The sequence below is a fragment of the Harpegnathos saltator genome, unplaced genomic scaffold, assembly GCF_003227715.2.
Source record: "Harpegnathos saltator strain DR-91 unplaced genomic scaffold, Hsal_v8.6 scaffold295, whole genome shotgun sequence".
In the NCBI taxonomy this organism is placed as follows: Eukaryota; Metazoa; Arthropoda; class Insecta; order Hymenoptera; family Formicidae; genus Harpegnathos; species Harpegnathos saltator.
The window spans coordinates 114301-135806 of NW_020230089.1; the positions used below are offsets into that span (position 1 = coordinate 114301).

Below are 21506 nucleotides of genomic sequence, written 5' to 3' on the forward strand. Positions count from 1 at the left end.
TGGCTATTATCATAAACTATGTCGGACAATAATAGAATTGCCGCGCTCATTACTTGAAATAAGATCGATTCATCTGAAATAAAAAAATTTAACATTGTTTCAATAAATTATTGTTGCATGCTGTTTGTGTCGTTAATGCTTGAATTGACAAATGTATGATGCTCGAACGGAATTATATAAAGGATGTATCTGGATTCCACCGACAAACTCACAGAATAGATTTAAAAAAAATAAGAATAAAAAAATAAGAATAACTATACATACACTGTTAACCCATAAGTTAATACACAAGTAATATATAAATATATTATATACACAAGTAACTCTCTAGGCATATATTATTATAAGAAAAGTTCGAAATTTTTGCCGTATCTGCAGGTTCCTCGAAAGTATAAGCACTCGTAATATCAATATAAAATAATAAGTTTTTCAGTTGTTACCGACAAACAATAAAAATATATCAACGTCACAATGAATTATTCTTCGGTTAATATTCATAACTTATCAAAATTGATAGATATTATCGTGAAAATAGGTAAAAAGGTGTTGAAACAGTATTTTTAATTTTCTGTTTACGATACATTTTCTTTCATTGTTATCTTCTAAAGACTATATTAAAAAGACCAAGCAGTTGCAGATATATGTATACTGAGACGCTTTTCTTATTTTTCAACGTAAAATCTAGCTTGTAAATCTACCGGTGGAGTTCAGAATTCAGATACGCCCTCTATAACTATATAAAATTATATATAATTATACTCATAAATTATATATGTATAATTATATACATATTATAAAACATATAACACTTCACATATGTCGTCTGTAAATCATTCTAACGGATAGTATCCGGATACTACATATCCGGATATAATGTCCGCAAAAAAACGCTGTTAAAGGAAAAAAAATGTGGTTACACTTAATTATACGTCTACATTACGAGCAGCTATAACAATTATTTTAATTCTATTAACAATTAATAAACAGTTACTTTAATTTTATTTGGACAACGACATTTTTCCTAGTGGACAAATGTAATTATATATGATTATATGTACATAGTCATATAGAGACAAAATTTACATACAATCATATATAATTATTTTTTGTCGAGCAGAGTAACTAATAATATTTTCCATAACAATGATGCGACAGTTGAACGGATTTAACTCGGGTGGGAAAATATATGACGCATATATGTATCGTAAAGTCAATATTAATATTTATTTTAATGTTATAACAGACAAACAATTGAATTGTTTCATTAACAATCATTTGTCCATTAATTAACATTCATTTACAACTGTGCCATCGTGGAAGCGATACACATATATATATCTCTGGTTATGTATTTGCTGTAATCGAATAATTATCAGTTTTTTTATTTGTTCGATTATATCCGAGTTATTTTTGTGCTTTCTTATCACGTATTGCCATACCTGAAACATATTATTATAATTTTAATAAGTAATATTAATTCAGCTTGCTGTCAGAAATTTGCGTCGTGGTGTGATCTTTTGGCACAATTAATAAGACAGAATACACGGCTTATGTAGATGATAAAAATAATTGACAAAATGTACGGCAGCAGAAGTGTGAAGCGTGAGATCCAAAAACTTACTTCTTCAAGTTGGCATCTGGAATAAAGGCTCATAATAACTTCAGCCATCCCCTCTATGTATGTCATACCACTGGAATATTGAAGCAACAAATTCATTGTGAACAGACGCGATAAACATGATAATGTTTCGTACTTTGTATGTAATGGACATTCTACAGCATAGAAAAAAGAGAAGATAGCCATACTTGTGTAATATTTTACCAAAACTGTTCAGAATAAAATCAAGCACTTGGGCCTTCCTCGCGTGCTTCTTCATAAAGTCGTGATAAAATTTCTTCAGCTCTGCATCTCCCAATTCTTTCCATTTACCCTCAGGTTTGAATGTGGCCAGTGCCAATAACTCCTGGAGCAAGAATTCGTCTTCAAAACACAGTATGTTATTTAACATTACTTTGTCATGTCCATGCATGATGTCGAGCAGCAGTATATATCCATTGGTAATATTTGTATTCATAAGGCCTGCGCAATGCGTCCAGTCTTCCCATCCCGGTAAAATTCTAAAATATGTAAAAACGAAAAATATAAAATATGAACAAAGTATAAAAACAAAAAGAAAAAAAGATATGAACGTGAAATATGAAAAAACGAAAGAGAAGATTCAACATATCTTTAGTCTCCAGATTTATACAATCAGATGATAGTTGCGAGAAATATGATCATGAAAAAGGTTACTACTTAATAACTGAAATTGTGTGTGTGTGTGTGTGTGTGTGTGAAGAAATAGCAATTATTAGGATATAATTACTTATTCTCTTTTGGATAATTGATATGTGCTATCAGTTTATCATAGGCCCTCTTTCTGCATTCAGCATGGCCGTGTTTACACATCCAATTGAGAAGTAGCAACCGTGTTGCTCTCAACATGTCATCGTCCGCAGGAGTTTCGTCGTATCCGATAATCGACAAAACGTTTTCCATGACGTTCAATATAAATAACTTGAAATTTTTACTGTCTGGGTAATTGAAATAAGGCGACAAATACTGCAGAACATTTATCATAGAGTGCCATACTATGAAACTCGTCTCTTTCCGCAAGTATCTGATCAACTTGTAGAAAACCTTGTAATTTAATGTGTTGCTCATTTTAAAATGATACGCATCATCGATGATCTGAGCACGATTTAAGACATGTATCTGTGTGTGGTCATCATTGTCTAGGAAATCAGCTATTTTTATCCAGTTTTTCACATCGTAATTGACGCGGTAGTAGCCTGTTGTTGAAACAAAAACCGATCACATCAATCTTCTCCAGCGATCGTTTCCAGTGGTTAAAATGACGAACAAATGACTTTTCTACACTCTGTCGATACTCACCGAATTGTTGTACGTTAAGTATAATCCAATCATTCGGATGATGCTCGATATTTATGGAGTTTTTATTCTTTTGCGACGAATTGTGGTTCTGCCATAATATAGATAAATTCCCCACGAGATTAGGATTCTTTTGTGTCGTGAATGTCACAGGTATTGGCCATTTCTGTCGGTATTTGTCGGGATATTTCATGTTATAAGGTAGAACGGTTGATCCCGTGTCATCATCATTGGATTCAGTAAGCAATATTGGATAGCTTTTTTGCGACAGCCAGATGTGTATTATTTCTCCTATGGTAAAGGGCTTTGTATAATTTGCTTGATATATTTCGTCATCCAGGATCCTCAAAAAATCATATTGTGTGGCAGATCCGTAAGCACTGTACAATTGGAATATTTTCTATAACGATCTGTGATATTGAGCGCGAATATCAAATGTCATGTTAGTTTGAATTGGAAAGCAACGACGTACGTGTTACTTCAATTATATAATTTTCCATTTATCAAGACGTTTATCAAAAATGCTCGTTTATCCTAAAATTTAACTTGATAAAATTATATAATTATATAATAAATTTAATTTAATTTATAACATAATGCATGCAAAATGTATAAATTTAGTATGGAATCGCAGTTTCATTATTGTACCTCTGTTGCTAAACTTAACTAAAATACATTTAATTTTTGCATTATATTGTATGATAAAACATTATACTTACTATGTCTTTAAATATTCCTCCAATGCCAGCTGCAACTTGCTCTCTGTGATAATATTTTCCAACATTCTTATCAAAGCGGATGCTACGACATAATGCGTGTTATAAAAAGTGCAAAAAATAACATAAAATTAGGATAAAGTGTCAACATGACATAACGCGCATGATTATTTCGTAACCGTTACCGACAGAGATGAATGCTATTTTTATTAAAATGATATAATTAAATTCTAATGAAAAAGAATAGATTACGAAAATGTAAAGATTTGTTGATCGGTGACTAAATTACGGCGTGTTGTATATCTTTTTACACTCTTCAGTTTTGATTTTAATGAACGAACATGCTTATAATTATATAGTGACATTGATACAAGCATCTTCACCTTTCTTGTAAACAAGATTAGAATAAATTGAGTCATATTCCTGTATGATAGATGGTACTTGAAACTCAATATCATTATGCATAGCAGGCTGTTGCACCTGTACTACAAACAGTTGCATCATAATATCTTCTCCATAATGCTGAAATTAAAAATTTTCAAAGTTTAGAAAATTCGGGGATATATTAAATCTTATGGTACGTTTGTCTAGTTATAATAATTATAAAAGAGTCACAGGAAAGTCAAACATTATCGTAAAATTTCATTATATAGCAACAACATGTGACGTCTATATGAAACATGTAACAGTTCAATTTTTATTTTTTGCTATGAACTTTGTAAAATCTTTGGACCACTTAAACCGTAGTTCTTGTCTCTTTCAGCGTCTCTTTCAATTGTGCGTCGCGTGTCGCTAATAGTAACAAAATGAAGGAAAAGGAAAGTCACCTTGCCGACGATTTTATATTTGAGCAACTCTGCAAATGCACGACTGAGCCACAAGTGAGACCATTTCACTGGGCTGACGAAACTCTCGATGCACTGCCGTGTCAATTGACTTGCTACCGATTTCCAGATCTCCAGTTTGCGACCGGGAAAATGAAAGTCTGGTTCGTAGAGGAGATCAGCTTCTCTGAAAATCATATTTCGAAATAAGAGTGCCTTGTCGATCGTTTTCTCACGCGTTTAAATGTTTATCGCGAACACTGAAATCATTCGGAAACACTGAGAATATTTGGCGCGATATGCCAAAAGTCTTGCGCGTAGTGCAGAAAGAAACGTCGATTTCGAGGAAAATAATTCAATTCTACCAAACTCATGTCGTTTGTTAATTACCATTTAATACTTATTTCGTATAATCAACGCTTGCATCGGTACCTAAAAGCTTTTCTGTTACCTGAAAACTGCGAGTTCCCAGGCTCCCACAGGATTACTCGGGAATTTCGTGAATGCGAGGATATTGATCCCCATAACATCCCACAAGTAACTTGTGTAAACAGTTAAAAAGTAATTGGCCAGTTTACTGATCTCTCGGACGACATCTATTTGATCTTCAAGGTTCCACTTGAACCAAATCTCGATCTTGTCCTCTACCACGCATTTTAGAGTGGTTTCAACGATCGCGATCGTCACCAGGTAAGTGGACATTCTCGGTGTGGACGCAAATGTCGTCAATACTTTCTGTGTTGATGTTAATGTCCTTTTTCCGGAATACGGCATAATCGAGAAGACATTGGCTGTGAACGAGTGCTCGACAGAAATGTCGAAGATAGCTTTGAACGTCGGCTCATCCCAGCACGGGAATAAGTGTCGAGCCCCGACCGGTTCAAATAGCGTCACGTACGACAACCTAATCGCATTTCAAGTAACATTTCAGTAACAATAGAATCACATAGTTATGATACGTTATCATTTCCGTCGTTTCCGCGATACGCTAGATTTGGGGCGATTTAGCGGTATCGTCTTGTGAGTCAGAATTCTCCACTAAATTCTACGACCAGCATTTTTTAATAGTTGTATTTTTTAATAGTTTTAATGGTTTTTTAATAGTTAGACATCCCTCACTTAACACGCATCGCAAAACGTCGGAAATTCTTGGTTCGCATTTTTTTAAGATGATAAATTCGTTTACTTTGTTAGGGCATGTCGACCTTGACAAAACACGTTAACGCGCATGCAGTGTTATCGTATTGCATGATGAAAATATGATGAAAATATGAAATTATACGTTTGAGAGTAATTAAGAACGACCGAGGAATATTAATCGCACGTAATTGCGAACCTCATCAGAGTTCGTCGGGAATAAGAAATTACGAACGTTGCGCGGATCTCTCTGTATATCGTGCTTGACAAACAACGTACAACTTTTGTATCAACTGGTGTTTTGTCAAAAAATGATTTTTATCTTGTGTTTTATCAGTTGCTTACGTCTTAACATATTTCGAGCTTTGGACCGGCACCAAGCCAAGGCTGCTATCCATATATCCCTCGTATTCCATGCTTAGCGTATAATTTCCAGGGGATAGTTGCTCTTGGAATTCGAAAATAATGGTCTGTACATTGTAGCAATAAGTAATTGATTCCAATTTTTTGACCAGATTTTGACTGTTTTGTTCAGACTTCAAAATCCGTATCGTTTGTTGATGCACATGCAAGTTGTAACTGTGGAAAGCAATAATCGCGGTTGCACGAAGTACTTCGATGATTGCTTTGTACTCCCCGACGAAACTCTCGTTATTTATGAGCAGTTTGATTTTATACTGATGAGGTATCACATCTGTTGGCAAACGATAATCGAATGTATCGGCCGGACAAGCCGCAAATTCGCTGATATTTTGTATCGCGGCGACAAATGTCAGGTCGGCGTTAAACAATAGCGTGAGGAACACCACGCCAATTCTTGTTCCAGTCATCTGTAAGTAAATGAATTTTTTTCGATGCTGAAGAGAAGACAGTAAACACTCGCGATTTAAAATGCAGTTAATTAATTATTCGTTTCAATTTTATCGTGCCCGAAATAGTTTTCTCTTACCATTTCAAATCAGTGTCCCTCAAAATTCGATATCGTTATAACGTCGACGTAGAGTCTGAACGTCAATAAATACTTCATGCAGATCGTAGCACATAAATAGATGAGGGCGAATATTGATGTTCCGATTGGTGTTCAATAAACAATTATGTTGATTTGAATTCAAAATCTTTTATCTCGTACAACGTAATCGTTAATATAAATTTCATCGTACTTAAACAATCAAACTTACATGAACTATCGTATTTAAAATATTTTTGTTTTCTCAATTTTATTGTATATTGTTCTCAATACATGAAATGCAATTTTGAAACGCATTTCTAATTAAATATAATAACAAACCTCTCTATAGGATTCCACTAAATTTGATGCGTTATTATCTGACGCATCATCTTATTATTATTATTATATTATTATAATTATTATTATAATATTATTATGTTATTATTATATCATCGTGTACACATAGATGACGCATCATTGACGCATCAAATGAAAATCTGTTTTTATTTGCTGATGTTTATTAATATTAATATTGGATAATATTTGTTGAGTTATGTAAGGCGATACTATTTCTATCAAAAGTGCATAAAAAGCAATATAACTGATAATGAAAACGAAAAGCAATTTTTTAAGAATACTTTCAGTGAGAGAAAAGAAAAATTCCGGAATAAAGAAAAATTCAAGATTTTACGTAACTTTTCGAGTACTATCGAATGCAATTTTATATAAACATTCACAAATAAACGCCTAGTTTAGATTTTACCTAATTTCACATGCCCACGCGATGAATGAAGATCTAATCCAGACGTTTTTTTATAAACTTTTGGATTTGCATTTAGTAATACATTTAGTAATACTTGTCAAAACAAAGAAAATTACACTTCGCTCGGTTTTCTCCGACGACCGGAAGTGCTTGTAAGTTAGTGTAACGTGCTTAAAAAACCTGATTTTTGTTAATTTGATGATTTTGAAATTTCCAAAAATCAGTAAGTTAATAAAAGTCAAGGCGCTATTGTAACAATATATTCTTGAGACTAAATAAAGCAAGAAAGTCTAATACCACTCTTTCTTCCGACAAATAGTTAGCGAGATATCGTAAGTTAAATATTGAAAAAGTTATCAAGTTTTCCTCAAATATCTAAAAGAATATTAGACAAATAAAAGAATGTTTTAGACAAAAGTTGTTCAAATTAACTAGTATAAAAAAACAGTGTAATAAAAAATAAGGATTCCCATTTAAAAAACGCAAGTTGACCTTCAAATGACCTTGAAAATAGAGGTCAAGATCAAAGTCAAGGTTATCATAAAGTAGCTCACTTAAATCCCTACAACTTTTATTCAGATCATTTTCCTTGAAACTTCAATACTGAAGAGTTATTTTGGGTAGGACATTAAAATAGAACACCCTGTATATACAGGATGCTAAATTTCAAACAGATACTAAATTTCATAACAGATAAAAAATCTCGAAAACCTGAACATGAAAAATATTAAAAAAAGCTAAAACATGTGTTCTATCATTTCGAAGGGGAAGGAGAATGGCATTATCAGTTTTTTTATTTGGAGGGCATTTTCAAGGTCAGTTGAAGGTCAACTTAATTTTCTAAAATAGAAAACCCAATTTTTTATTATATCTTCTTTTTCTACCAATTAATTTTAACAACTTGTGTCTGAAACATTTTTTATTTGCCTAATATTTTTTGAAATATTTAAGGAAAACTTGGTAACTTTTTCAACATATAACTTACAATATCTCGCAAACTATTCATCGAAAGAAAAAATAGTATTATATCTTTTTACTTTATATACTATCAAGAATATATTACTATAATAGTGCCCTAACTTTTGTTAATTTAATAATTTCGAAATTTCCACAGGTTGATAAACATATTAGAGAAATAAAATTTTGTAATTAAATTTTATATATTGATATAAAAATAAATAATATTTTTTGCATTTCAGAATTTTATTGTTTACAAACCTTTCCTTTACGTATTTTTGAATGTTTATTTTGCTAATAATTACGAATAGTGGACAATTCAGAATGATGTCCATTTTAGATCCTTGGTTTGGATATTCTATGGACGTCCAGAATTGTGAAAAACGGACGTCCTGTGGATGTCCTATGAACGTCCGTCGGATTTTTTTGGACATCTTATGGACGTCCCGAAGTTCAAATTCGAACGTCCACTGGACATTCGTTGGACGTACGTATGTTATTTGGGTTGCTTATAATTTGCGATCCCGCACATTTGGAGAGCAACTGCTTGCATACTTTATTTATAAAATATAATGTTTAAAGCTTTTTTGTATGTCAAATGTAATTAAATAAATTGAAGTAAATTAATATTTTCCTCATAATTCAGTATCTTTATTTTTCCAAAAATGACAATCTTCGATTTTCAAAATAAATACCTTTTTTTCAACTATAGCCGACTATAGCACTCATTTTTTTCTTAAAGTAACACATCTTGAGATAATATTGTCACAAGCATTAAAAAAAAATTAAAAATTAAAAAATATATGAATTTTTTACTCAAAAAAGGTATTTTTCGCGTATACTTTGCTCCAGCAATTTTTTAAACTAATTTAAAATTTAAAACGCCCTTCTAAACCTATCGTACATTATTTTAGAATCTTCAAAGAATATTCAGTAATTTTTCCAAGCCAAAATAATCAATTCTGTACATATTGTAGCTGTTCAAAGTGGCTGGGGTGTGCAACACCCCATGTGTACAATTTGAAATTATTTTGAGGTGTGCACAATTAGGGTTAGTAATAATAATAATGATAAATATTAATATTAATTTCATAATATTTCCAGTTTTTCCATAATATTCATTTTATTTATTTTTATTCTTTTTCTAATAATTAAGTTAAAGTATTAATCATCATGATAAATAGCTGTTAACAATATATCGCGTAATAATGCGTAATTTCTTTTTGTTAACAAATTGGTCGCAATCTTAGACTGGTATTTATAATTAGATATGATATACGGATACGATATACAATAAGATAAATCGGATATAGGCCGGTATTCATAGTCGGATCTTATATTTAAGATCATCTTAAGTTTATCTTCAGATACTGTACAAATTACTTCATTGGCTACGAAGTATCTGAAAGTGAACTTAAGACGATTTTAAATATAAGACTCGACTATGAATACCGGCCATGGGCTCCATTCCGATATTCACTGGCAGTACTGAAGATACATATGGGGCTGTATTCCGTACTTGCGTACCGATAGTTGTCGGTGTCGTTAGCAGTATTGCGCAGCTTTTTTGTTATATGAAAAACCTGCGCAACGCCGTTAACGACACCGACAACTGTCGATATGCAGGTACGAAATACAGCCCATGGTTTGTTCTTTTTAGCTGCGGAACTAGTGCAATAAGTTAGAATGAGACAACTATATTTTTTCTCACTTTAACTTATTGCACCAGTTCAGTAGTGCAGCTAAAAAGAACAAACCAATAGGCTGCGCTCCCATATTCACTGTCAGCACTGAAAATCTATAGTATACATAACACAAACTATATATTTTCAGTACTGGCAGTGAATATTGGAACCATATTTTGTGTCACATATACTATAGTTTGTGTCACATATACTATAGATTTTCAGTGCTGACAGTGGATGCGGTCCATCAATCGCTACAAATGCTTCGAAGCGTTTTCACTTCTCTCTCTTTCTTCGTTTGTATCCGAGAAATAGAGACGCTTCACGAGAAAGAGAAACGCTTCAAAGCATTTGTAGCGGTTGCTGGACCGCACTCAATGAATATTGAAACGCAGCCACGATATACGATAAGACGGTCTTAAATATAAAGCCAGCGGTGCTTATTTTTGTATTGGACTGCTTGCTGGATGAAAATACTGCGTTCTGATTAATGCATTTCCATCCATCTTCGGAAATGTACCAATCAGAACGCAGTATTTTCATCCAGCAAGCAATCCAGCACGAAAACAAGCATCGTATGCCGCTGGCTTAAGGCTATAAGGTTGCAAGACACGAAATGAAATATTTTCATTCGCTGACAGCTTACATTACAGCCTTACAGCCTTACTCTTACAGCTATTGTAGACGAGCCTGCACACCCGTATTCATAGTCAGGCCTTATATTTAAAACTTCCTTAAGTTTATCTTCAGATGGTCTGTAGCCAATAAAATAATCCGAGCATCATCTAAAAATGGATATAAGTAAGCTTCAAATATAAAGCCTGACTATGGTTGCGTTCAGAAAACAAAGCGCTCACTGAGCGCTTAGTAACCAATAGTTATTGGTCCTTACTGTTAGATCCTTACATTCAGACCAATAACGTTGACGAATTACTCAACCGTTGTGTAACCGTTGTGTTTTCTGAACGCAGCCAATGATTGCGTTCAGAAAACAAAGCGCTCACTGAACGCTTAATAACTATTGATCCTTACTGTTAGATTCTTACATTCAGACCAATAACGTTGGCGAATTACTCAACCGTTGTGCAATCGTTGTGTTTTCTGAACGCAGCCTATGAATACGGGTATAATAGCCGTATTCATAGGCTGCGTTCCGAAATTCACTGCCAGGACTGAAAATCTATAGTATGCGTGACACAAACTATGTATTTTCAGTACTGGCAGTCGATTTCGGAACGCAGCCATAGTCAGGACTTAAGGCTCGTCTACATTAGCTGTAAGAGTTATACCTCGTCTACAATAGAAGTCATAGAGTCGTAAGTCGTACAAATTGACCAATCGCGGTCGATTATTTTTCTCTTACCGGACTATAATTGGTCAATTTCTACGACTTACGACTCTACGACTTCTATTGTAGACGAGGTATAAGGCTGTAAGGTTGCAAGACACGAAATGAAATATTTTCATTCGCTGACAGCTTACGTTACAACCTTAAGCCCTAAACACAATGCCAGGCAACGGGCAATAAGAATAAAAATAGACCAATCACAATCGACTATTACAAGAATAATCTATTGTGATTGGTCTATTTTTATTCTTATTGCCTGTTGCCTGGCATTTTGTGTTTAGGGCTTTACTCTTACAGCTATTGCTGACGAGCCTTTAGAGGCCTTCTACAATAAGCAATTAGTCATAAGCTATAAGCAAATTGACCACAATTTTTAATCACAATTATTAATCACAATTATTAATTCAAATTATTAATCACAATTGATTAATTCAAAAATAATCGACTGTGATTGGTCAATTTGGTTACAATTTATGACTAATAGCTTATTTTAGAAGACCCACTTATATTTGAGGCCTTATATTTGAGGCACTTATATCCATCTTTAGATGCTGCACGGATTATTTTATTGGCTACAGATCATCTGAAGATAAACTTAAGGAAGTCTTAAATATAAGGCCTGACTATGAATATAGGTGTAAGATTTTGCATAAGATCTATAAATACTGACCAAAGTTATCTCATTGGCTATCTGCCATCTCGAAGCAATATGTGGCCAATGAGACAGCTAACTGACTAAAGTAGCGCCCTCTGTTTACTTGCCGACGCATGCCAATCCGCTTTGTGAATGTGTCGAGACAAACATACTGAAATGATCGCTTTCAGAATACCGTTCTTCTCAAGCGCTTGTAAATATGCACAATTAAACGCGTGCTTCAAATTTTTCTCTTTTCTTTTCTCTCTGCCGAATTCTGCCAAATTCGCGTCTCGCATCTTTGCCGTTATGTCGCGCGGTCCCGTGTTCTCGCGTTGCGGCCACTGACACGAACGATCACGTCGATCAAATGTTTCGAAGATAGCCATTTTGGCGGGTGACGTGTTTGTGCGTACCCGCTCTCGTCAGCCATAACACAATCACCTACGTCGAGAGAAACAGTGAGAGAAAGAGAGAGTGAGGGAGAGACGTAGAAAGAGAGAGAGGAGAGTGTGTGTGTGTGAAGGGAGTGGGGAGAGAGATCGCGTGTTCCACGAGGACGCGTGTCGCGATTGCACTCGGTATAATTTTAATCGTTTGCACATCGCGGGAGGAGAGACGCGCGGCGGATGCGACGGCGAGGAAGCATGACCGGCGTCCGTACCGCCGGACGGTAAACATTGCATTCGCCGCGACCGCGACGTACGATTTGCCGCTGCACTAGGGGGGGCAATGCACCATGGGAACAATTTACGACAGGCGCATGCGCAAATCAGTTTACAGTTGGAGCCTGAAAGAAAATGGCGTCTGCTAAGTTTCTGGAGGAAGCTCTTAGCACTGATGTCGACGAATCTGCAGTGAACGCGATAGTAGGCTCCCTCGAGACGCAGCTGGTGACGTCGACGCCGACTGTGGCCGGACATCAGGCGAGTTCCGCGTCGGTCAGCCAGCAGAATCATCAGGTAAACAGCGCTATTTCCAACGGGGGTACAATCACCACGGTGCAGTCACAGAAGCATGGGGTTTCGAACGGCGGCGGTGCTACCACGGTGAACAGCCTGATGACTCAGGAAGTTGCCAAGTCCATCACCACCAGCACTTTGCTGCCGGTGAACGTGGTTACTTCGAACGCAGTGGCGCCACAGGTCATCACCACACAGCAGCAGCAACAGCAACAGCAGCAGCAACAGCAACCGCAGCAGCAGCAACAGCAACAGCAACAGCCGCAAGCACAGCAAACACAGCAGCAACAACACACGCAAGCATCGGGGATATCCGCGTATATCAATCAAGTAACCACGAACCAAGTGTCCAGCAATCAGACGACACATATACCGAGCCTGACGAAATCGCATGAACCAGTAAAGATCATTTATCCCGCCGTTGGCCAAGTTATCGCCACCACAGGCGTCGCGAATGCGAACAACAAGCTCACCTTTCCCGCCCAAACTGTTGGCCAGTTAGCGAACGGCACTCTGGGCATTACCTCGCCGGCGGTGTTACAGACCACGTCGAATGCCGTGTCCACTGTAGGCTCTGTCAGTCAAACGGGCAGTCAAACGGTTACCGGCGTGAACAAGCCGACGGGCACGACTCTAGTGATCAAGACCAGTGTGGCACCAGCAGGCATGGTTTCCGTTCCCATGACTGTACCAGTCTCTGGCAATGCTGTGAGCACTGCATTACAGGCCAAGGCTGGAGTTACCTCTACGATAGTACCCAGCAATGTTCAAATTCTCAATGTAAATACTATGCGGCCTGCCACACCAGTGGCAGGGCAGCAAGCCAATAAGCAAGTCACTTCTAGAGTGGTGATAGGGCAACCCATGGTTGGCACAAGATCAGGACCTCAAGGGGTAAGACTGTTTGACTTTGTATTTATAAATATAATATAACAAGATACTTTGTTTTTTCCTGTACACATGTAGATAGACATATATTGAGTATCAAAGATAATAAAGTTTATATTTATTATACATCTTTCAATATATTTCTAATTTCACTTTACACATTTATACAATAATTCAGCATACAAGTATGCTTGTAATTTTTTTAGATAATTTTATTGAAGATATAGATTTTGTTACATCTTGCGTTATCTTAGTACTACTTCTATTGTATCTATAATTTTCTTTTGATTTGATATAATTGAGAATGAGGTGGAGATATAAGAAGGTATTAGTAATAAATACTGTAATTTTCAGATAACGTTCCAGGCACTTCATGGCCTTCAACCTGGAACTCAGGGTCATCTCTTGTTAAAAACAGAGAACGGACAATTTCAGCTATTGAGGGTGGGACCAGCACCACCTCCCGGTACTCCCACTGGTACTGCGGTTACACCCAATAGTATAGCTGGAAATGCAGTAGTTGCTGCACCATCTCCAGGCACTACCTATCGCCTAGCTTCAGTGCCGGCTGTAAGTAGGCTGAATACTCAGTTCACTGGCCCACCACTCGCCACCCTAAGAAAATCTGTTCAGGTGACGCACTTTTATACCTCTTACAAGACTCGATGTAGTACTGTCATAGAAATTTTTATTAGTTTGACTTTATTTTCTATGGAATGGTGTCATATCAGTAAGGTGATGTGTTACGTTTACACTTTTGCATTTTATCCGTTTATACATTAAGATGCGGATACACTTTTGAAACGGGAATGTTCATCATTGGTCATTTCTTCATTTATTGATTGTTTGCAAATACTTAGTGCGTTTTTATTTCTGTGAGCACTACTAGTAGAAAAATTATACATTTACATAGCTTCCAAATATTAATTATGGATGCTACAGTTTTAAAAGCGATTGTCTTACACCATGATCGACATAACTTTTGTCTACTGTTTTACAAATAATTGGCGATTTATCATTACTAGCTTATTTTTTGGGATGCATTTCTTTGGTAGTATGTCTTGAGTTTTATAGAGTGCAATAATCTTACAGGTAAAATGCCTTCATCAGGTTATCGAGTTGCATGGATTTCTGGTTAAAGGTGTTTCGTAGAATATTGGCTTTGAGAGATAAATTATTTTGAGGAAATACATAGTGGAGGGTGTTTACGTTTTGTTTATTTCTTTATATTTTACCTAGGTACGTGCATTTATACTGAAAAATTTTATCTTTACTAATATATTAAAAAATTTTCACAAGTCTCTTTATATTCTGATTGCTCTATATAGAAATGATATACTAGGTTATTCTTCTACGTTAACGATATTGATATTATAATTTAGTTAAAAAAAATGTATATTGTAATTATACTTTTTCAAACATTGATATAATTTTATTAAAATTAGTTGAAATTTGTATGTAATATCTTATGAATTACTATTGTAAAACGATCAATGAATGTTGGTTATTACGTTGGATACACATTGTTCAAACTAATATTTTTATATTAGTATCTATAATTTTGCCAAATTGCAAAAGACGAGTCTGTACAAGGTACAAGTGCGTCTGTAGAATATGTTATAGTGAATAAGTCGATTATTATTGCAATCACTTGAATTCAAGACTTGTTCAAGATATTTAAGACATTCGGTCAATGTAAGTAATTGATCTAAATAATCATAATATGCAAGTAACTTAGGTAATTGTTATTATTTGCCAATATTAGCTAATAAGTAAATATTTTTCATCTGATATTTTAAGCTTTCGCGATGTAGAAAAATATTTAATTTCCAAGTTGAGGAAGGGTATCATATCCATCGTAGATTTTTCTCTGACATTTTGTGAATATAGTTCACTTCTTTAAAGAGAGAGGAACAACCTGAAAACATTGTAATTATACTTTACTTTTTCTAAAAAATCCAGTCCTTTTCCAATCATTCAAATATGCTAGTTATTCTTAAAAACACGCATATAAAAGAGAAGCCTTTCAAAGAATTATTGTTTTTAAGTTCTTTTTTTCTAAAGCTGGAACGTATATAAAAAGTTAGAAACAAATCTATGATGGATATGATACTAACCCGGAAATTAAATTAAATAAATACTTTTTAATTGGGTTATCATTTGTTTCTGTTCTTTTCAGCATGCACGTAGAAAAATTAGATTTCTGATGTAGTAATATAGAGTTTGCGAAGATTCTTTTGATTGCATGCGATAGACAAATGAATTTATCATACAGTAATTTTGTATACTTTCTCATTTGGAATATCCTTTTTTTAATCTTATATTTATGTTTGTTATATAAATATAAAATAAATATCATAATATATAATGTTGGACTTTTCAATAATTGAATTGCACTAGTTGAATATGCAACATGAGAAAGAGTAAGAAATTTGTTTTTTGTTAAATTCTACTTTGTAACTTGTTGTGTATTGAAATTTTCTTTTTAATACATATATATTCACAGGGGAAAATGTTTCTATATATAAGATTATAATCTTATATATAATTTTTTTCTTATATACATTTTCTAGAATTATAATTAAATCATTAATATAAGTTATTATTATTTATGCTTCTATATAAGCTATTAATATATTATTATTTGCAATATCATATTACTGTAAGTAATTATTGTTCTCTAAACTATAGACAGTTGCTGCTACTATTACTACATCTACTACAACCCCAACAACAGTAACCACAGCAGCTACAACTACTACTGCACAAACGGTTACCCCCGTTCAAACGGTTCAAACATCTGCATCAGTACGTTAAATACTGATAAAAAATAATATATATATATATACAAAGTCTCTATATATATATATACATATACAAGGTCTCTCATGTAATTTTTGTGCCTGCTCAGGTATAGGTAGAACTCGTCAAATTATATGAAAAAGTTTTATTATTCTGCAAACAACCATGATAATTTTTGAGATATTAATTATAGAAAATGAGTACACGCGATGTGATAGGATGAGCTTTTTAGGTGAAATCTCATTCAAGATGTTGGAATTTATTGACAATCTCTTGGCAACAGCTAACAGTGGGTAATGCTAGATTGTGAAGTCATGCATCATATATTATTATATTATTATATTTACTAGCATTATATTGTCTAACATTGCATACTGCGTCATTTCCAAGAAATTGTCAATAAATTCAGATATTTTGGATGAAATTTTGACTAAAAATTTGTCCTAATACATCATATTCTAACATTTGTTGGCTAAATTTCTTAATATTTTGGTAATTGCAGTGGTTGTTTGTAATGGGTGTGCGTGTATGTATGTATATGTACACACACACACACACACACACACACACACACACACACACACACACACACACACACACACACACACACACACACACATACACATATATAAAGGGTGTCCCAAAATTCACGCAAGAAGTAATTTTGATAGAAAACACAAGTTTATAATTAAAAATTGTAAATTTTTTATTGATTTATGAAGTATGCAGTATAGGATCATGTATGGAATAGCATATCGGATAAATGGCCTTCACGGCTTTGCTGGCACATATGCACTTTTGTTGAAATTTTCCATGACCGTTTTGCATAAATGTGGCTGAATTTTGTTGATACAGCGCTCAATTTCCTCCTTCAAGGCGTAGGTGATCGTGGGCTTGTTGGCATAAACCTTAGACTTCAAAAAACCCCAAAGAAAACAGTCCAACGGCGTTAAATCGCATGATCTGGGCGGCCAAATCTGATCACCAAAACAGGAAATTACACGACTAGGAAATGACTTATGCAGTAATTGAATTGTTTCTCGGGCTGTATGGCATGTGGCACCGTCTTGTTGAAACCACATGTCGTCCACATCCATATCTTGCAATTTAGGCACAAAAAACTGGATTATCATGTCGCGATAGCGAGCACCATTAACTGTTATTGCCTGACCAGTCGCATTTTCGAAGAAGATCCGATGGTCCGATGATGCCTCCAGCCCAAAATCCGCACCAAACAGTGACACGTTGTGGATGCATTTGTTTCTCAACAATCACTCGTGGGTTTTCTGAACCCCAAATGCGATTTTGTCGATTAACCAAGCCATCAAGATAAAAAAGAGCCTCATCGCTGAAGATGATTTTGTTCGAAAAATCAGTATCTACTTGTGGTTCCATAATCCATTCAACGAACTCTCTTCGCTGTGGCCGTTTACCCGATATGCTATTCCATACATAACTCTATACTGTATACTTTATGAATCAATAAAAAATTTACAATTTTTAATTATAAACCTTTTCTATCAAAATTACTTCTTGCGTGAATTTTGGGACACCCTTTATATATATATATATATATATGTGTGTATGTATGTACGTATATGTGTGTATATATATATATATATATATGTATATACATATATGGGATAAAAGTGTATGTGTATATATATTTATATACTTATATATTCATATATTTGTGTGTGTATGCATATAACACACATATATGAATTTTTATACAGGTTACATTAAACTCTCTAAAGTAAAATCAACAATTTTCATTCTCGTCTTCTGATATACCTCTAATATAATTACACAATTAATTATATTTTCTATTTTAGCGTCCGAATCCTGAAAATACCAAAGAAAAGTGCCGTAAATTCTTAGCGAACCTATTAGAGTTGTCTAGTCGAGAGCCTAAAGCAGTGGAACGTAATGTCCGAACTTTAATACAAGAGCTGATCGACACTAAAGTCGAACCGGAAGAGTTCTGTGACAGGCTTGAGAAATTATTGAACGCTTCGCCACAACCATGTCTCATCGGATTTTTAAAGAAGAGTCTGCCGCTTCTACGGCAATCTCTTGTTACAAAAGAATTGGTGATAGAAGGAATCAAACCTCCACCAGCCAATGTTGTCTTCTCTATAGCTTCAACCGTTCCAACAATTACGCAGGTAAGATCGCCGACCCCTCTTTTTGTTTGCTCACGGATTTTATATATCTTTCACATAAAGTGAACCAACTACGAAATTATCTCGCCTTATATTACAGCAAAATCAATTCAGACCAACGGTAGCTGTGACAACGACAGTTCCAATCACTACGACGGCGACTGCGACAACTCAAGTACGAGTAATGACACCGCTTCCAGCAGCGGCTGTGGCGGTAGCGGCAGCAGCACCAACGCCGGCACCAGCACCAACGCCAGTACCAGCACCGGCGCCAGCACAAGTAACGGTAGCAGCAGTAACAGCAGCAACGGTAGTTACAACGACTGTACCACGGCCTGCTCAACCTGTCCAACAAAGGCTGGTAAGACCCCTGTAATTTAATCTAGCTATCAATACATGTGCAATGCGCTTGGTAGTATTGTAAAACACTAGCATTATCGTTTCTGGTTGTTTCAGGTGCGACCAGTAACCACGGTGGTTCGTAGCCCTACCACAGCGTACACTGTAAAATCGACAGTGGCGGTTACCGGGATTCGTCCTACTGCTCCTGTTGTTCAAAAACCACCCATCATGACCACAGTTGTGAAAACAATCGCAACTACCACGCAAGGCAAGACAGTCAATACAACTACCACTGTTAATAAAGCCGTAGTGCCTTCTCTCGTTCAAAAACCGGCTGCAAAGGAGAAAGAGAAAAAGTCATTTTCATCAGCAGGATATACGTAAGTTCTCCCTTGTCCCTTCTATTATCTCGATGAGACAAATAGAGAAATTATAGAATGATTCAAAAAGATTTCGCACACTGTGATTACCGCAAAAATGTTATGACATAAAAATCGCACTTGTTCTATCATGTAGGGCGGACGACGATATAAATGATGTAGCGGCTATGGGTGGTGTTAATCTTGCGGAAGAATCTCAAAGAATACTCGGTTCTACAGAGTTTGTTGGTACTCAGATACGATCCTGTAAAGATGAAGTATTTTTGCACATTACTCCGTTACAGCAAAGAATTAAACAAATCAGTAAGATTTTGTTTCCCTCTTCAATATTACGTAAATCTATCTATTTTTCTTATTGCTGTAAAATAGCATATGGAGAATCCACATGAAGCTATGTGGTGCTGTTTTAGCATCCAACTACGGACTGGAGGAACCCAGTCAAGAAGTGGCAGCGTTAATCTCACACGCTGCTCAGGAGAGGTTAAAAAATTTAGTGGAAAAATTAGCGCTAATTGCGGAGCATAGGATAGATCTCATTAAGGTAAGACTTGAGGTTTTGCGTTGTATTTTGCGAATCTCTGTACTTCTATTGTCCAAGCATGCATGAAAAAACATATCGTTGATAATTAAAATTACAGGTTGATCCCAGATATGAGGTAACGCAAGACGTAAGAGCGCAACTAAAATTTCTGGAAGATCTAGATAGGGTTGAGCGTAGGCGACACGAAGAGCAAGAACGAGAATTGCTTTTGCGTGCTGCGAAGAGTCGTGCAAAAACGGAAGATCCCGAGCAAGCCAAATTGAAGGCGAAGGCCAAAGAGGTAACATGCGAGCATCTATGTTTTTCCATTCATCGAATTTATGCGTGCGAATTGCGTTTCCGATAGTAGACATATATCATTTTGAAAAAGAACGTAAAAAAAAATTTGAGAAATGGAATGATTTCTTGAAAGGTCATAATAGCGAAATCCGGATATGAAGATAATCTCCCATTATGCGAAGTTAAACATGAAGAAAATTCTTGCTGGCTAGTTAAATCAGTAAAAATGCTAATATAAAGATAAAAATTGTTCCAGATGCAACGTGCAGAGATGGAGGAACTGAGGCAAAGAGAAGCGAATCTAACAGCCTTACAAGCAATCGGCCCTCGCAAGAAGCCTAGACTCGATATAGCGGGCACGACCAATAGTTCGGGAAGCACCACCGCGAACGCATCACACAGCGGACCGAACAGGCAAATATCGATGAGACCGCGTTTTAAGAGAGTGAACATTAGAGATTTGATGTTTCTACTGGAGCAGGAAAAAGAAACGTGTAGAAGCACCATGCTATATAAGTCATACTTGAAGTGATGCCCTGTGAAGGGCAGGAACTTCAGTGACCCGCCCGATATTTGGCGTCCTTCCTGTATGGTTTTACGTGAGCTGGTCTCGACAGGACTTGATGGAACTCATCATGCGACATTATCATCTTACATTGTCGTAGTGTACAGTGTTTTATAAGTCCGGGGATTGCGATGAGAAACTCAATTTTGGTGGGGGGAGGGGGTACGGTGAAGTCGGGAGAGGAAGCGCGGACTCGGAATTCAAAATGAGAGATCGTTTTCACCGTGTCGATACTAAGCTTCCCTACTATAAATGACTGAACATTTTTTAAATGTAATATAATAATATAATAAATCGTTCTTTATTTTTCAACATGAAATCGCATTAATGAGAGCAGGAGTGAAAGATAAAGAGAAAGAGAGTGTGAGAGGGAGGGAGAGAAAGAGCGAAAGAGAGAGAAAGAGAGAGAGAGAGAGAGAGAGAGAGAGAGAGAGAGAGAGAGAGAGAGAGAGGAAGAGAGAATAGCAATATGGATGAGCATTTCTCGCGAGTAGTCTCTATAGTCTTTTGTGGTGAGGACGATGTGCATGGCCATATATAAATAAAAATTGTTATATGGTGCGTGAATGCGTTTAAGTAAGCGTGAATGCATTAGTGAATGTAAATTTGTCACTATGTATATGCTGGCTGCATTGTA

The 21506-nt window shown here is 35.6% G+C and overlaps 2 protein-coding genes across 5 annotated transcripts; one reads left to right on the forward strand and one right to left on the reverse strand.

Moving 5' to 3' along the window:
* Positions 1-1275: 1275 nt before the first annotated feature.
* Positions 1276-6619, reverse strand: LOC112588788 (glutamyl aminopeptidase-like). 3 transcript variants are annotated; one of them, XM_025299886.1, is made up of 11 exons: positions 6559-6619; positions 5955-6439; positions 4924-5373; positions 4476-4659; positions 4032-4170; positions 3652-3733; positions 2936-3312; positions 2367-2832; positions 1807-2118; positions 1622-1691; positions 1276-1439 (listed from the first exon to the last, which is right to left on the reverse strand). In XM_025299886.1, exons 1-11 carry the CDS (start codon positions 6559-6561, stop codon positions 1287-1289), a joined length of 2721 nt encoding a protein of 906 aa, XP_025155671.1. In that variant the 5' UTR covers positions 6562-6619; the 3' UTR covers positions 1276-1286. The 3 variants fall into 3 exon arrangements, 2 of the variants coding, with proteins under 2 accessions (XP_025155671.1, XP_025155670.1); XM_025299885.1 differs by having other exon boundaries at positions 4924-5376; XR_003113053.1 differs by having other exon boundaries at positions 1389-1439; positions 1823-2118; positions 4924-5376.
* A 5531-nt stretch (positions 6620-12150) lies between these two features.
* Positions 12151-21264, forward strand: LOC105188787 (transcription initiation factor TFIID subunit 4). 2 transcript variants are annotated; one of them, XM_011150418.2, is made up of 10 exons: positions 12151-13801; positions 14150-14428; positions 16487-16603; positions 18433-18765; positions 18863-19123; positions 19219-19484; positions 19621-19787; positions 19895-20025; positions 20123-20305; positions 20561-21264. In XM_011150418.2, exons 1-10 carry the CDS (start codon positions 12746-12748, stop codon positions 20834-20836), a joined length of 3069 nt encoding a protein of 1022 aa, XP_011148720.1. In that variant the 5' UTR covers positions 12151-12745; the 3' UTR covers positions 20837-21264. The 2 variants fall into 2 exon arrangements, with proteins under 2 accessions (XP_011148720.1, XP_011148722.1); XM_011150420.2 differs by having other exon boundaries at positions 12152-13801; positions 14150-14365.
* Positions 21265-21506: the final 242 nt, after the last annotated feature.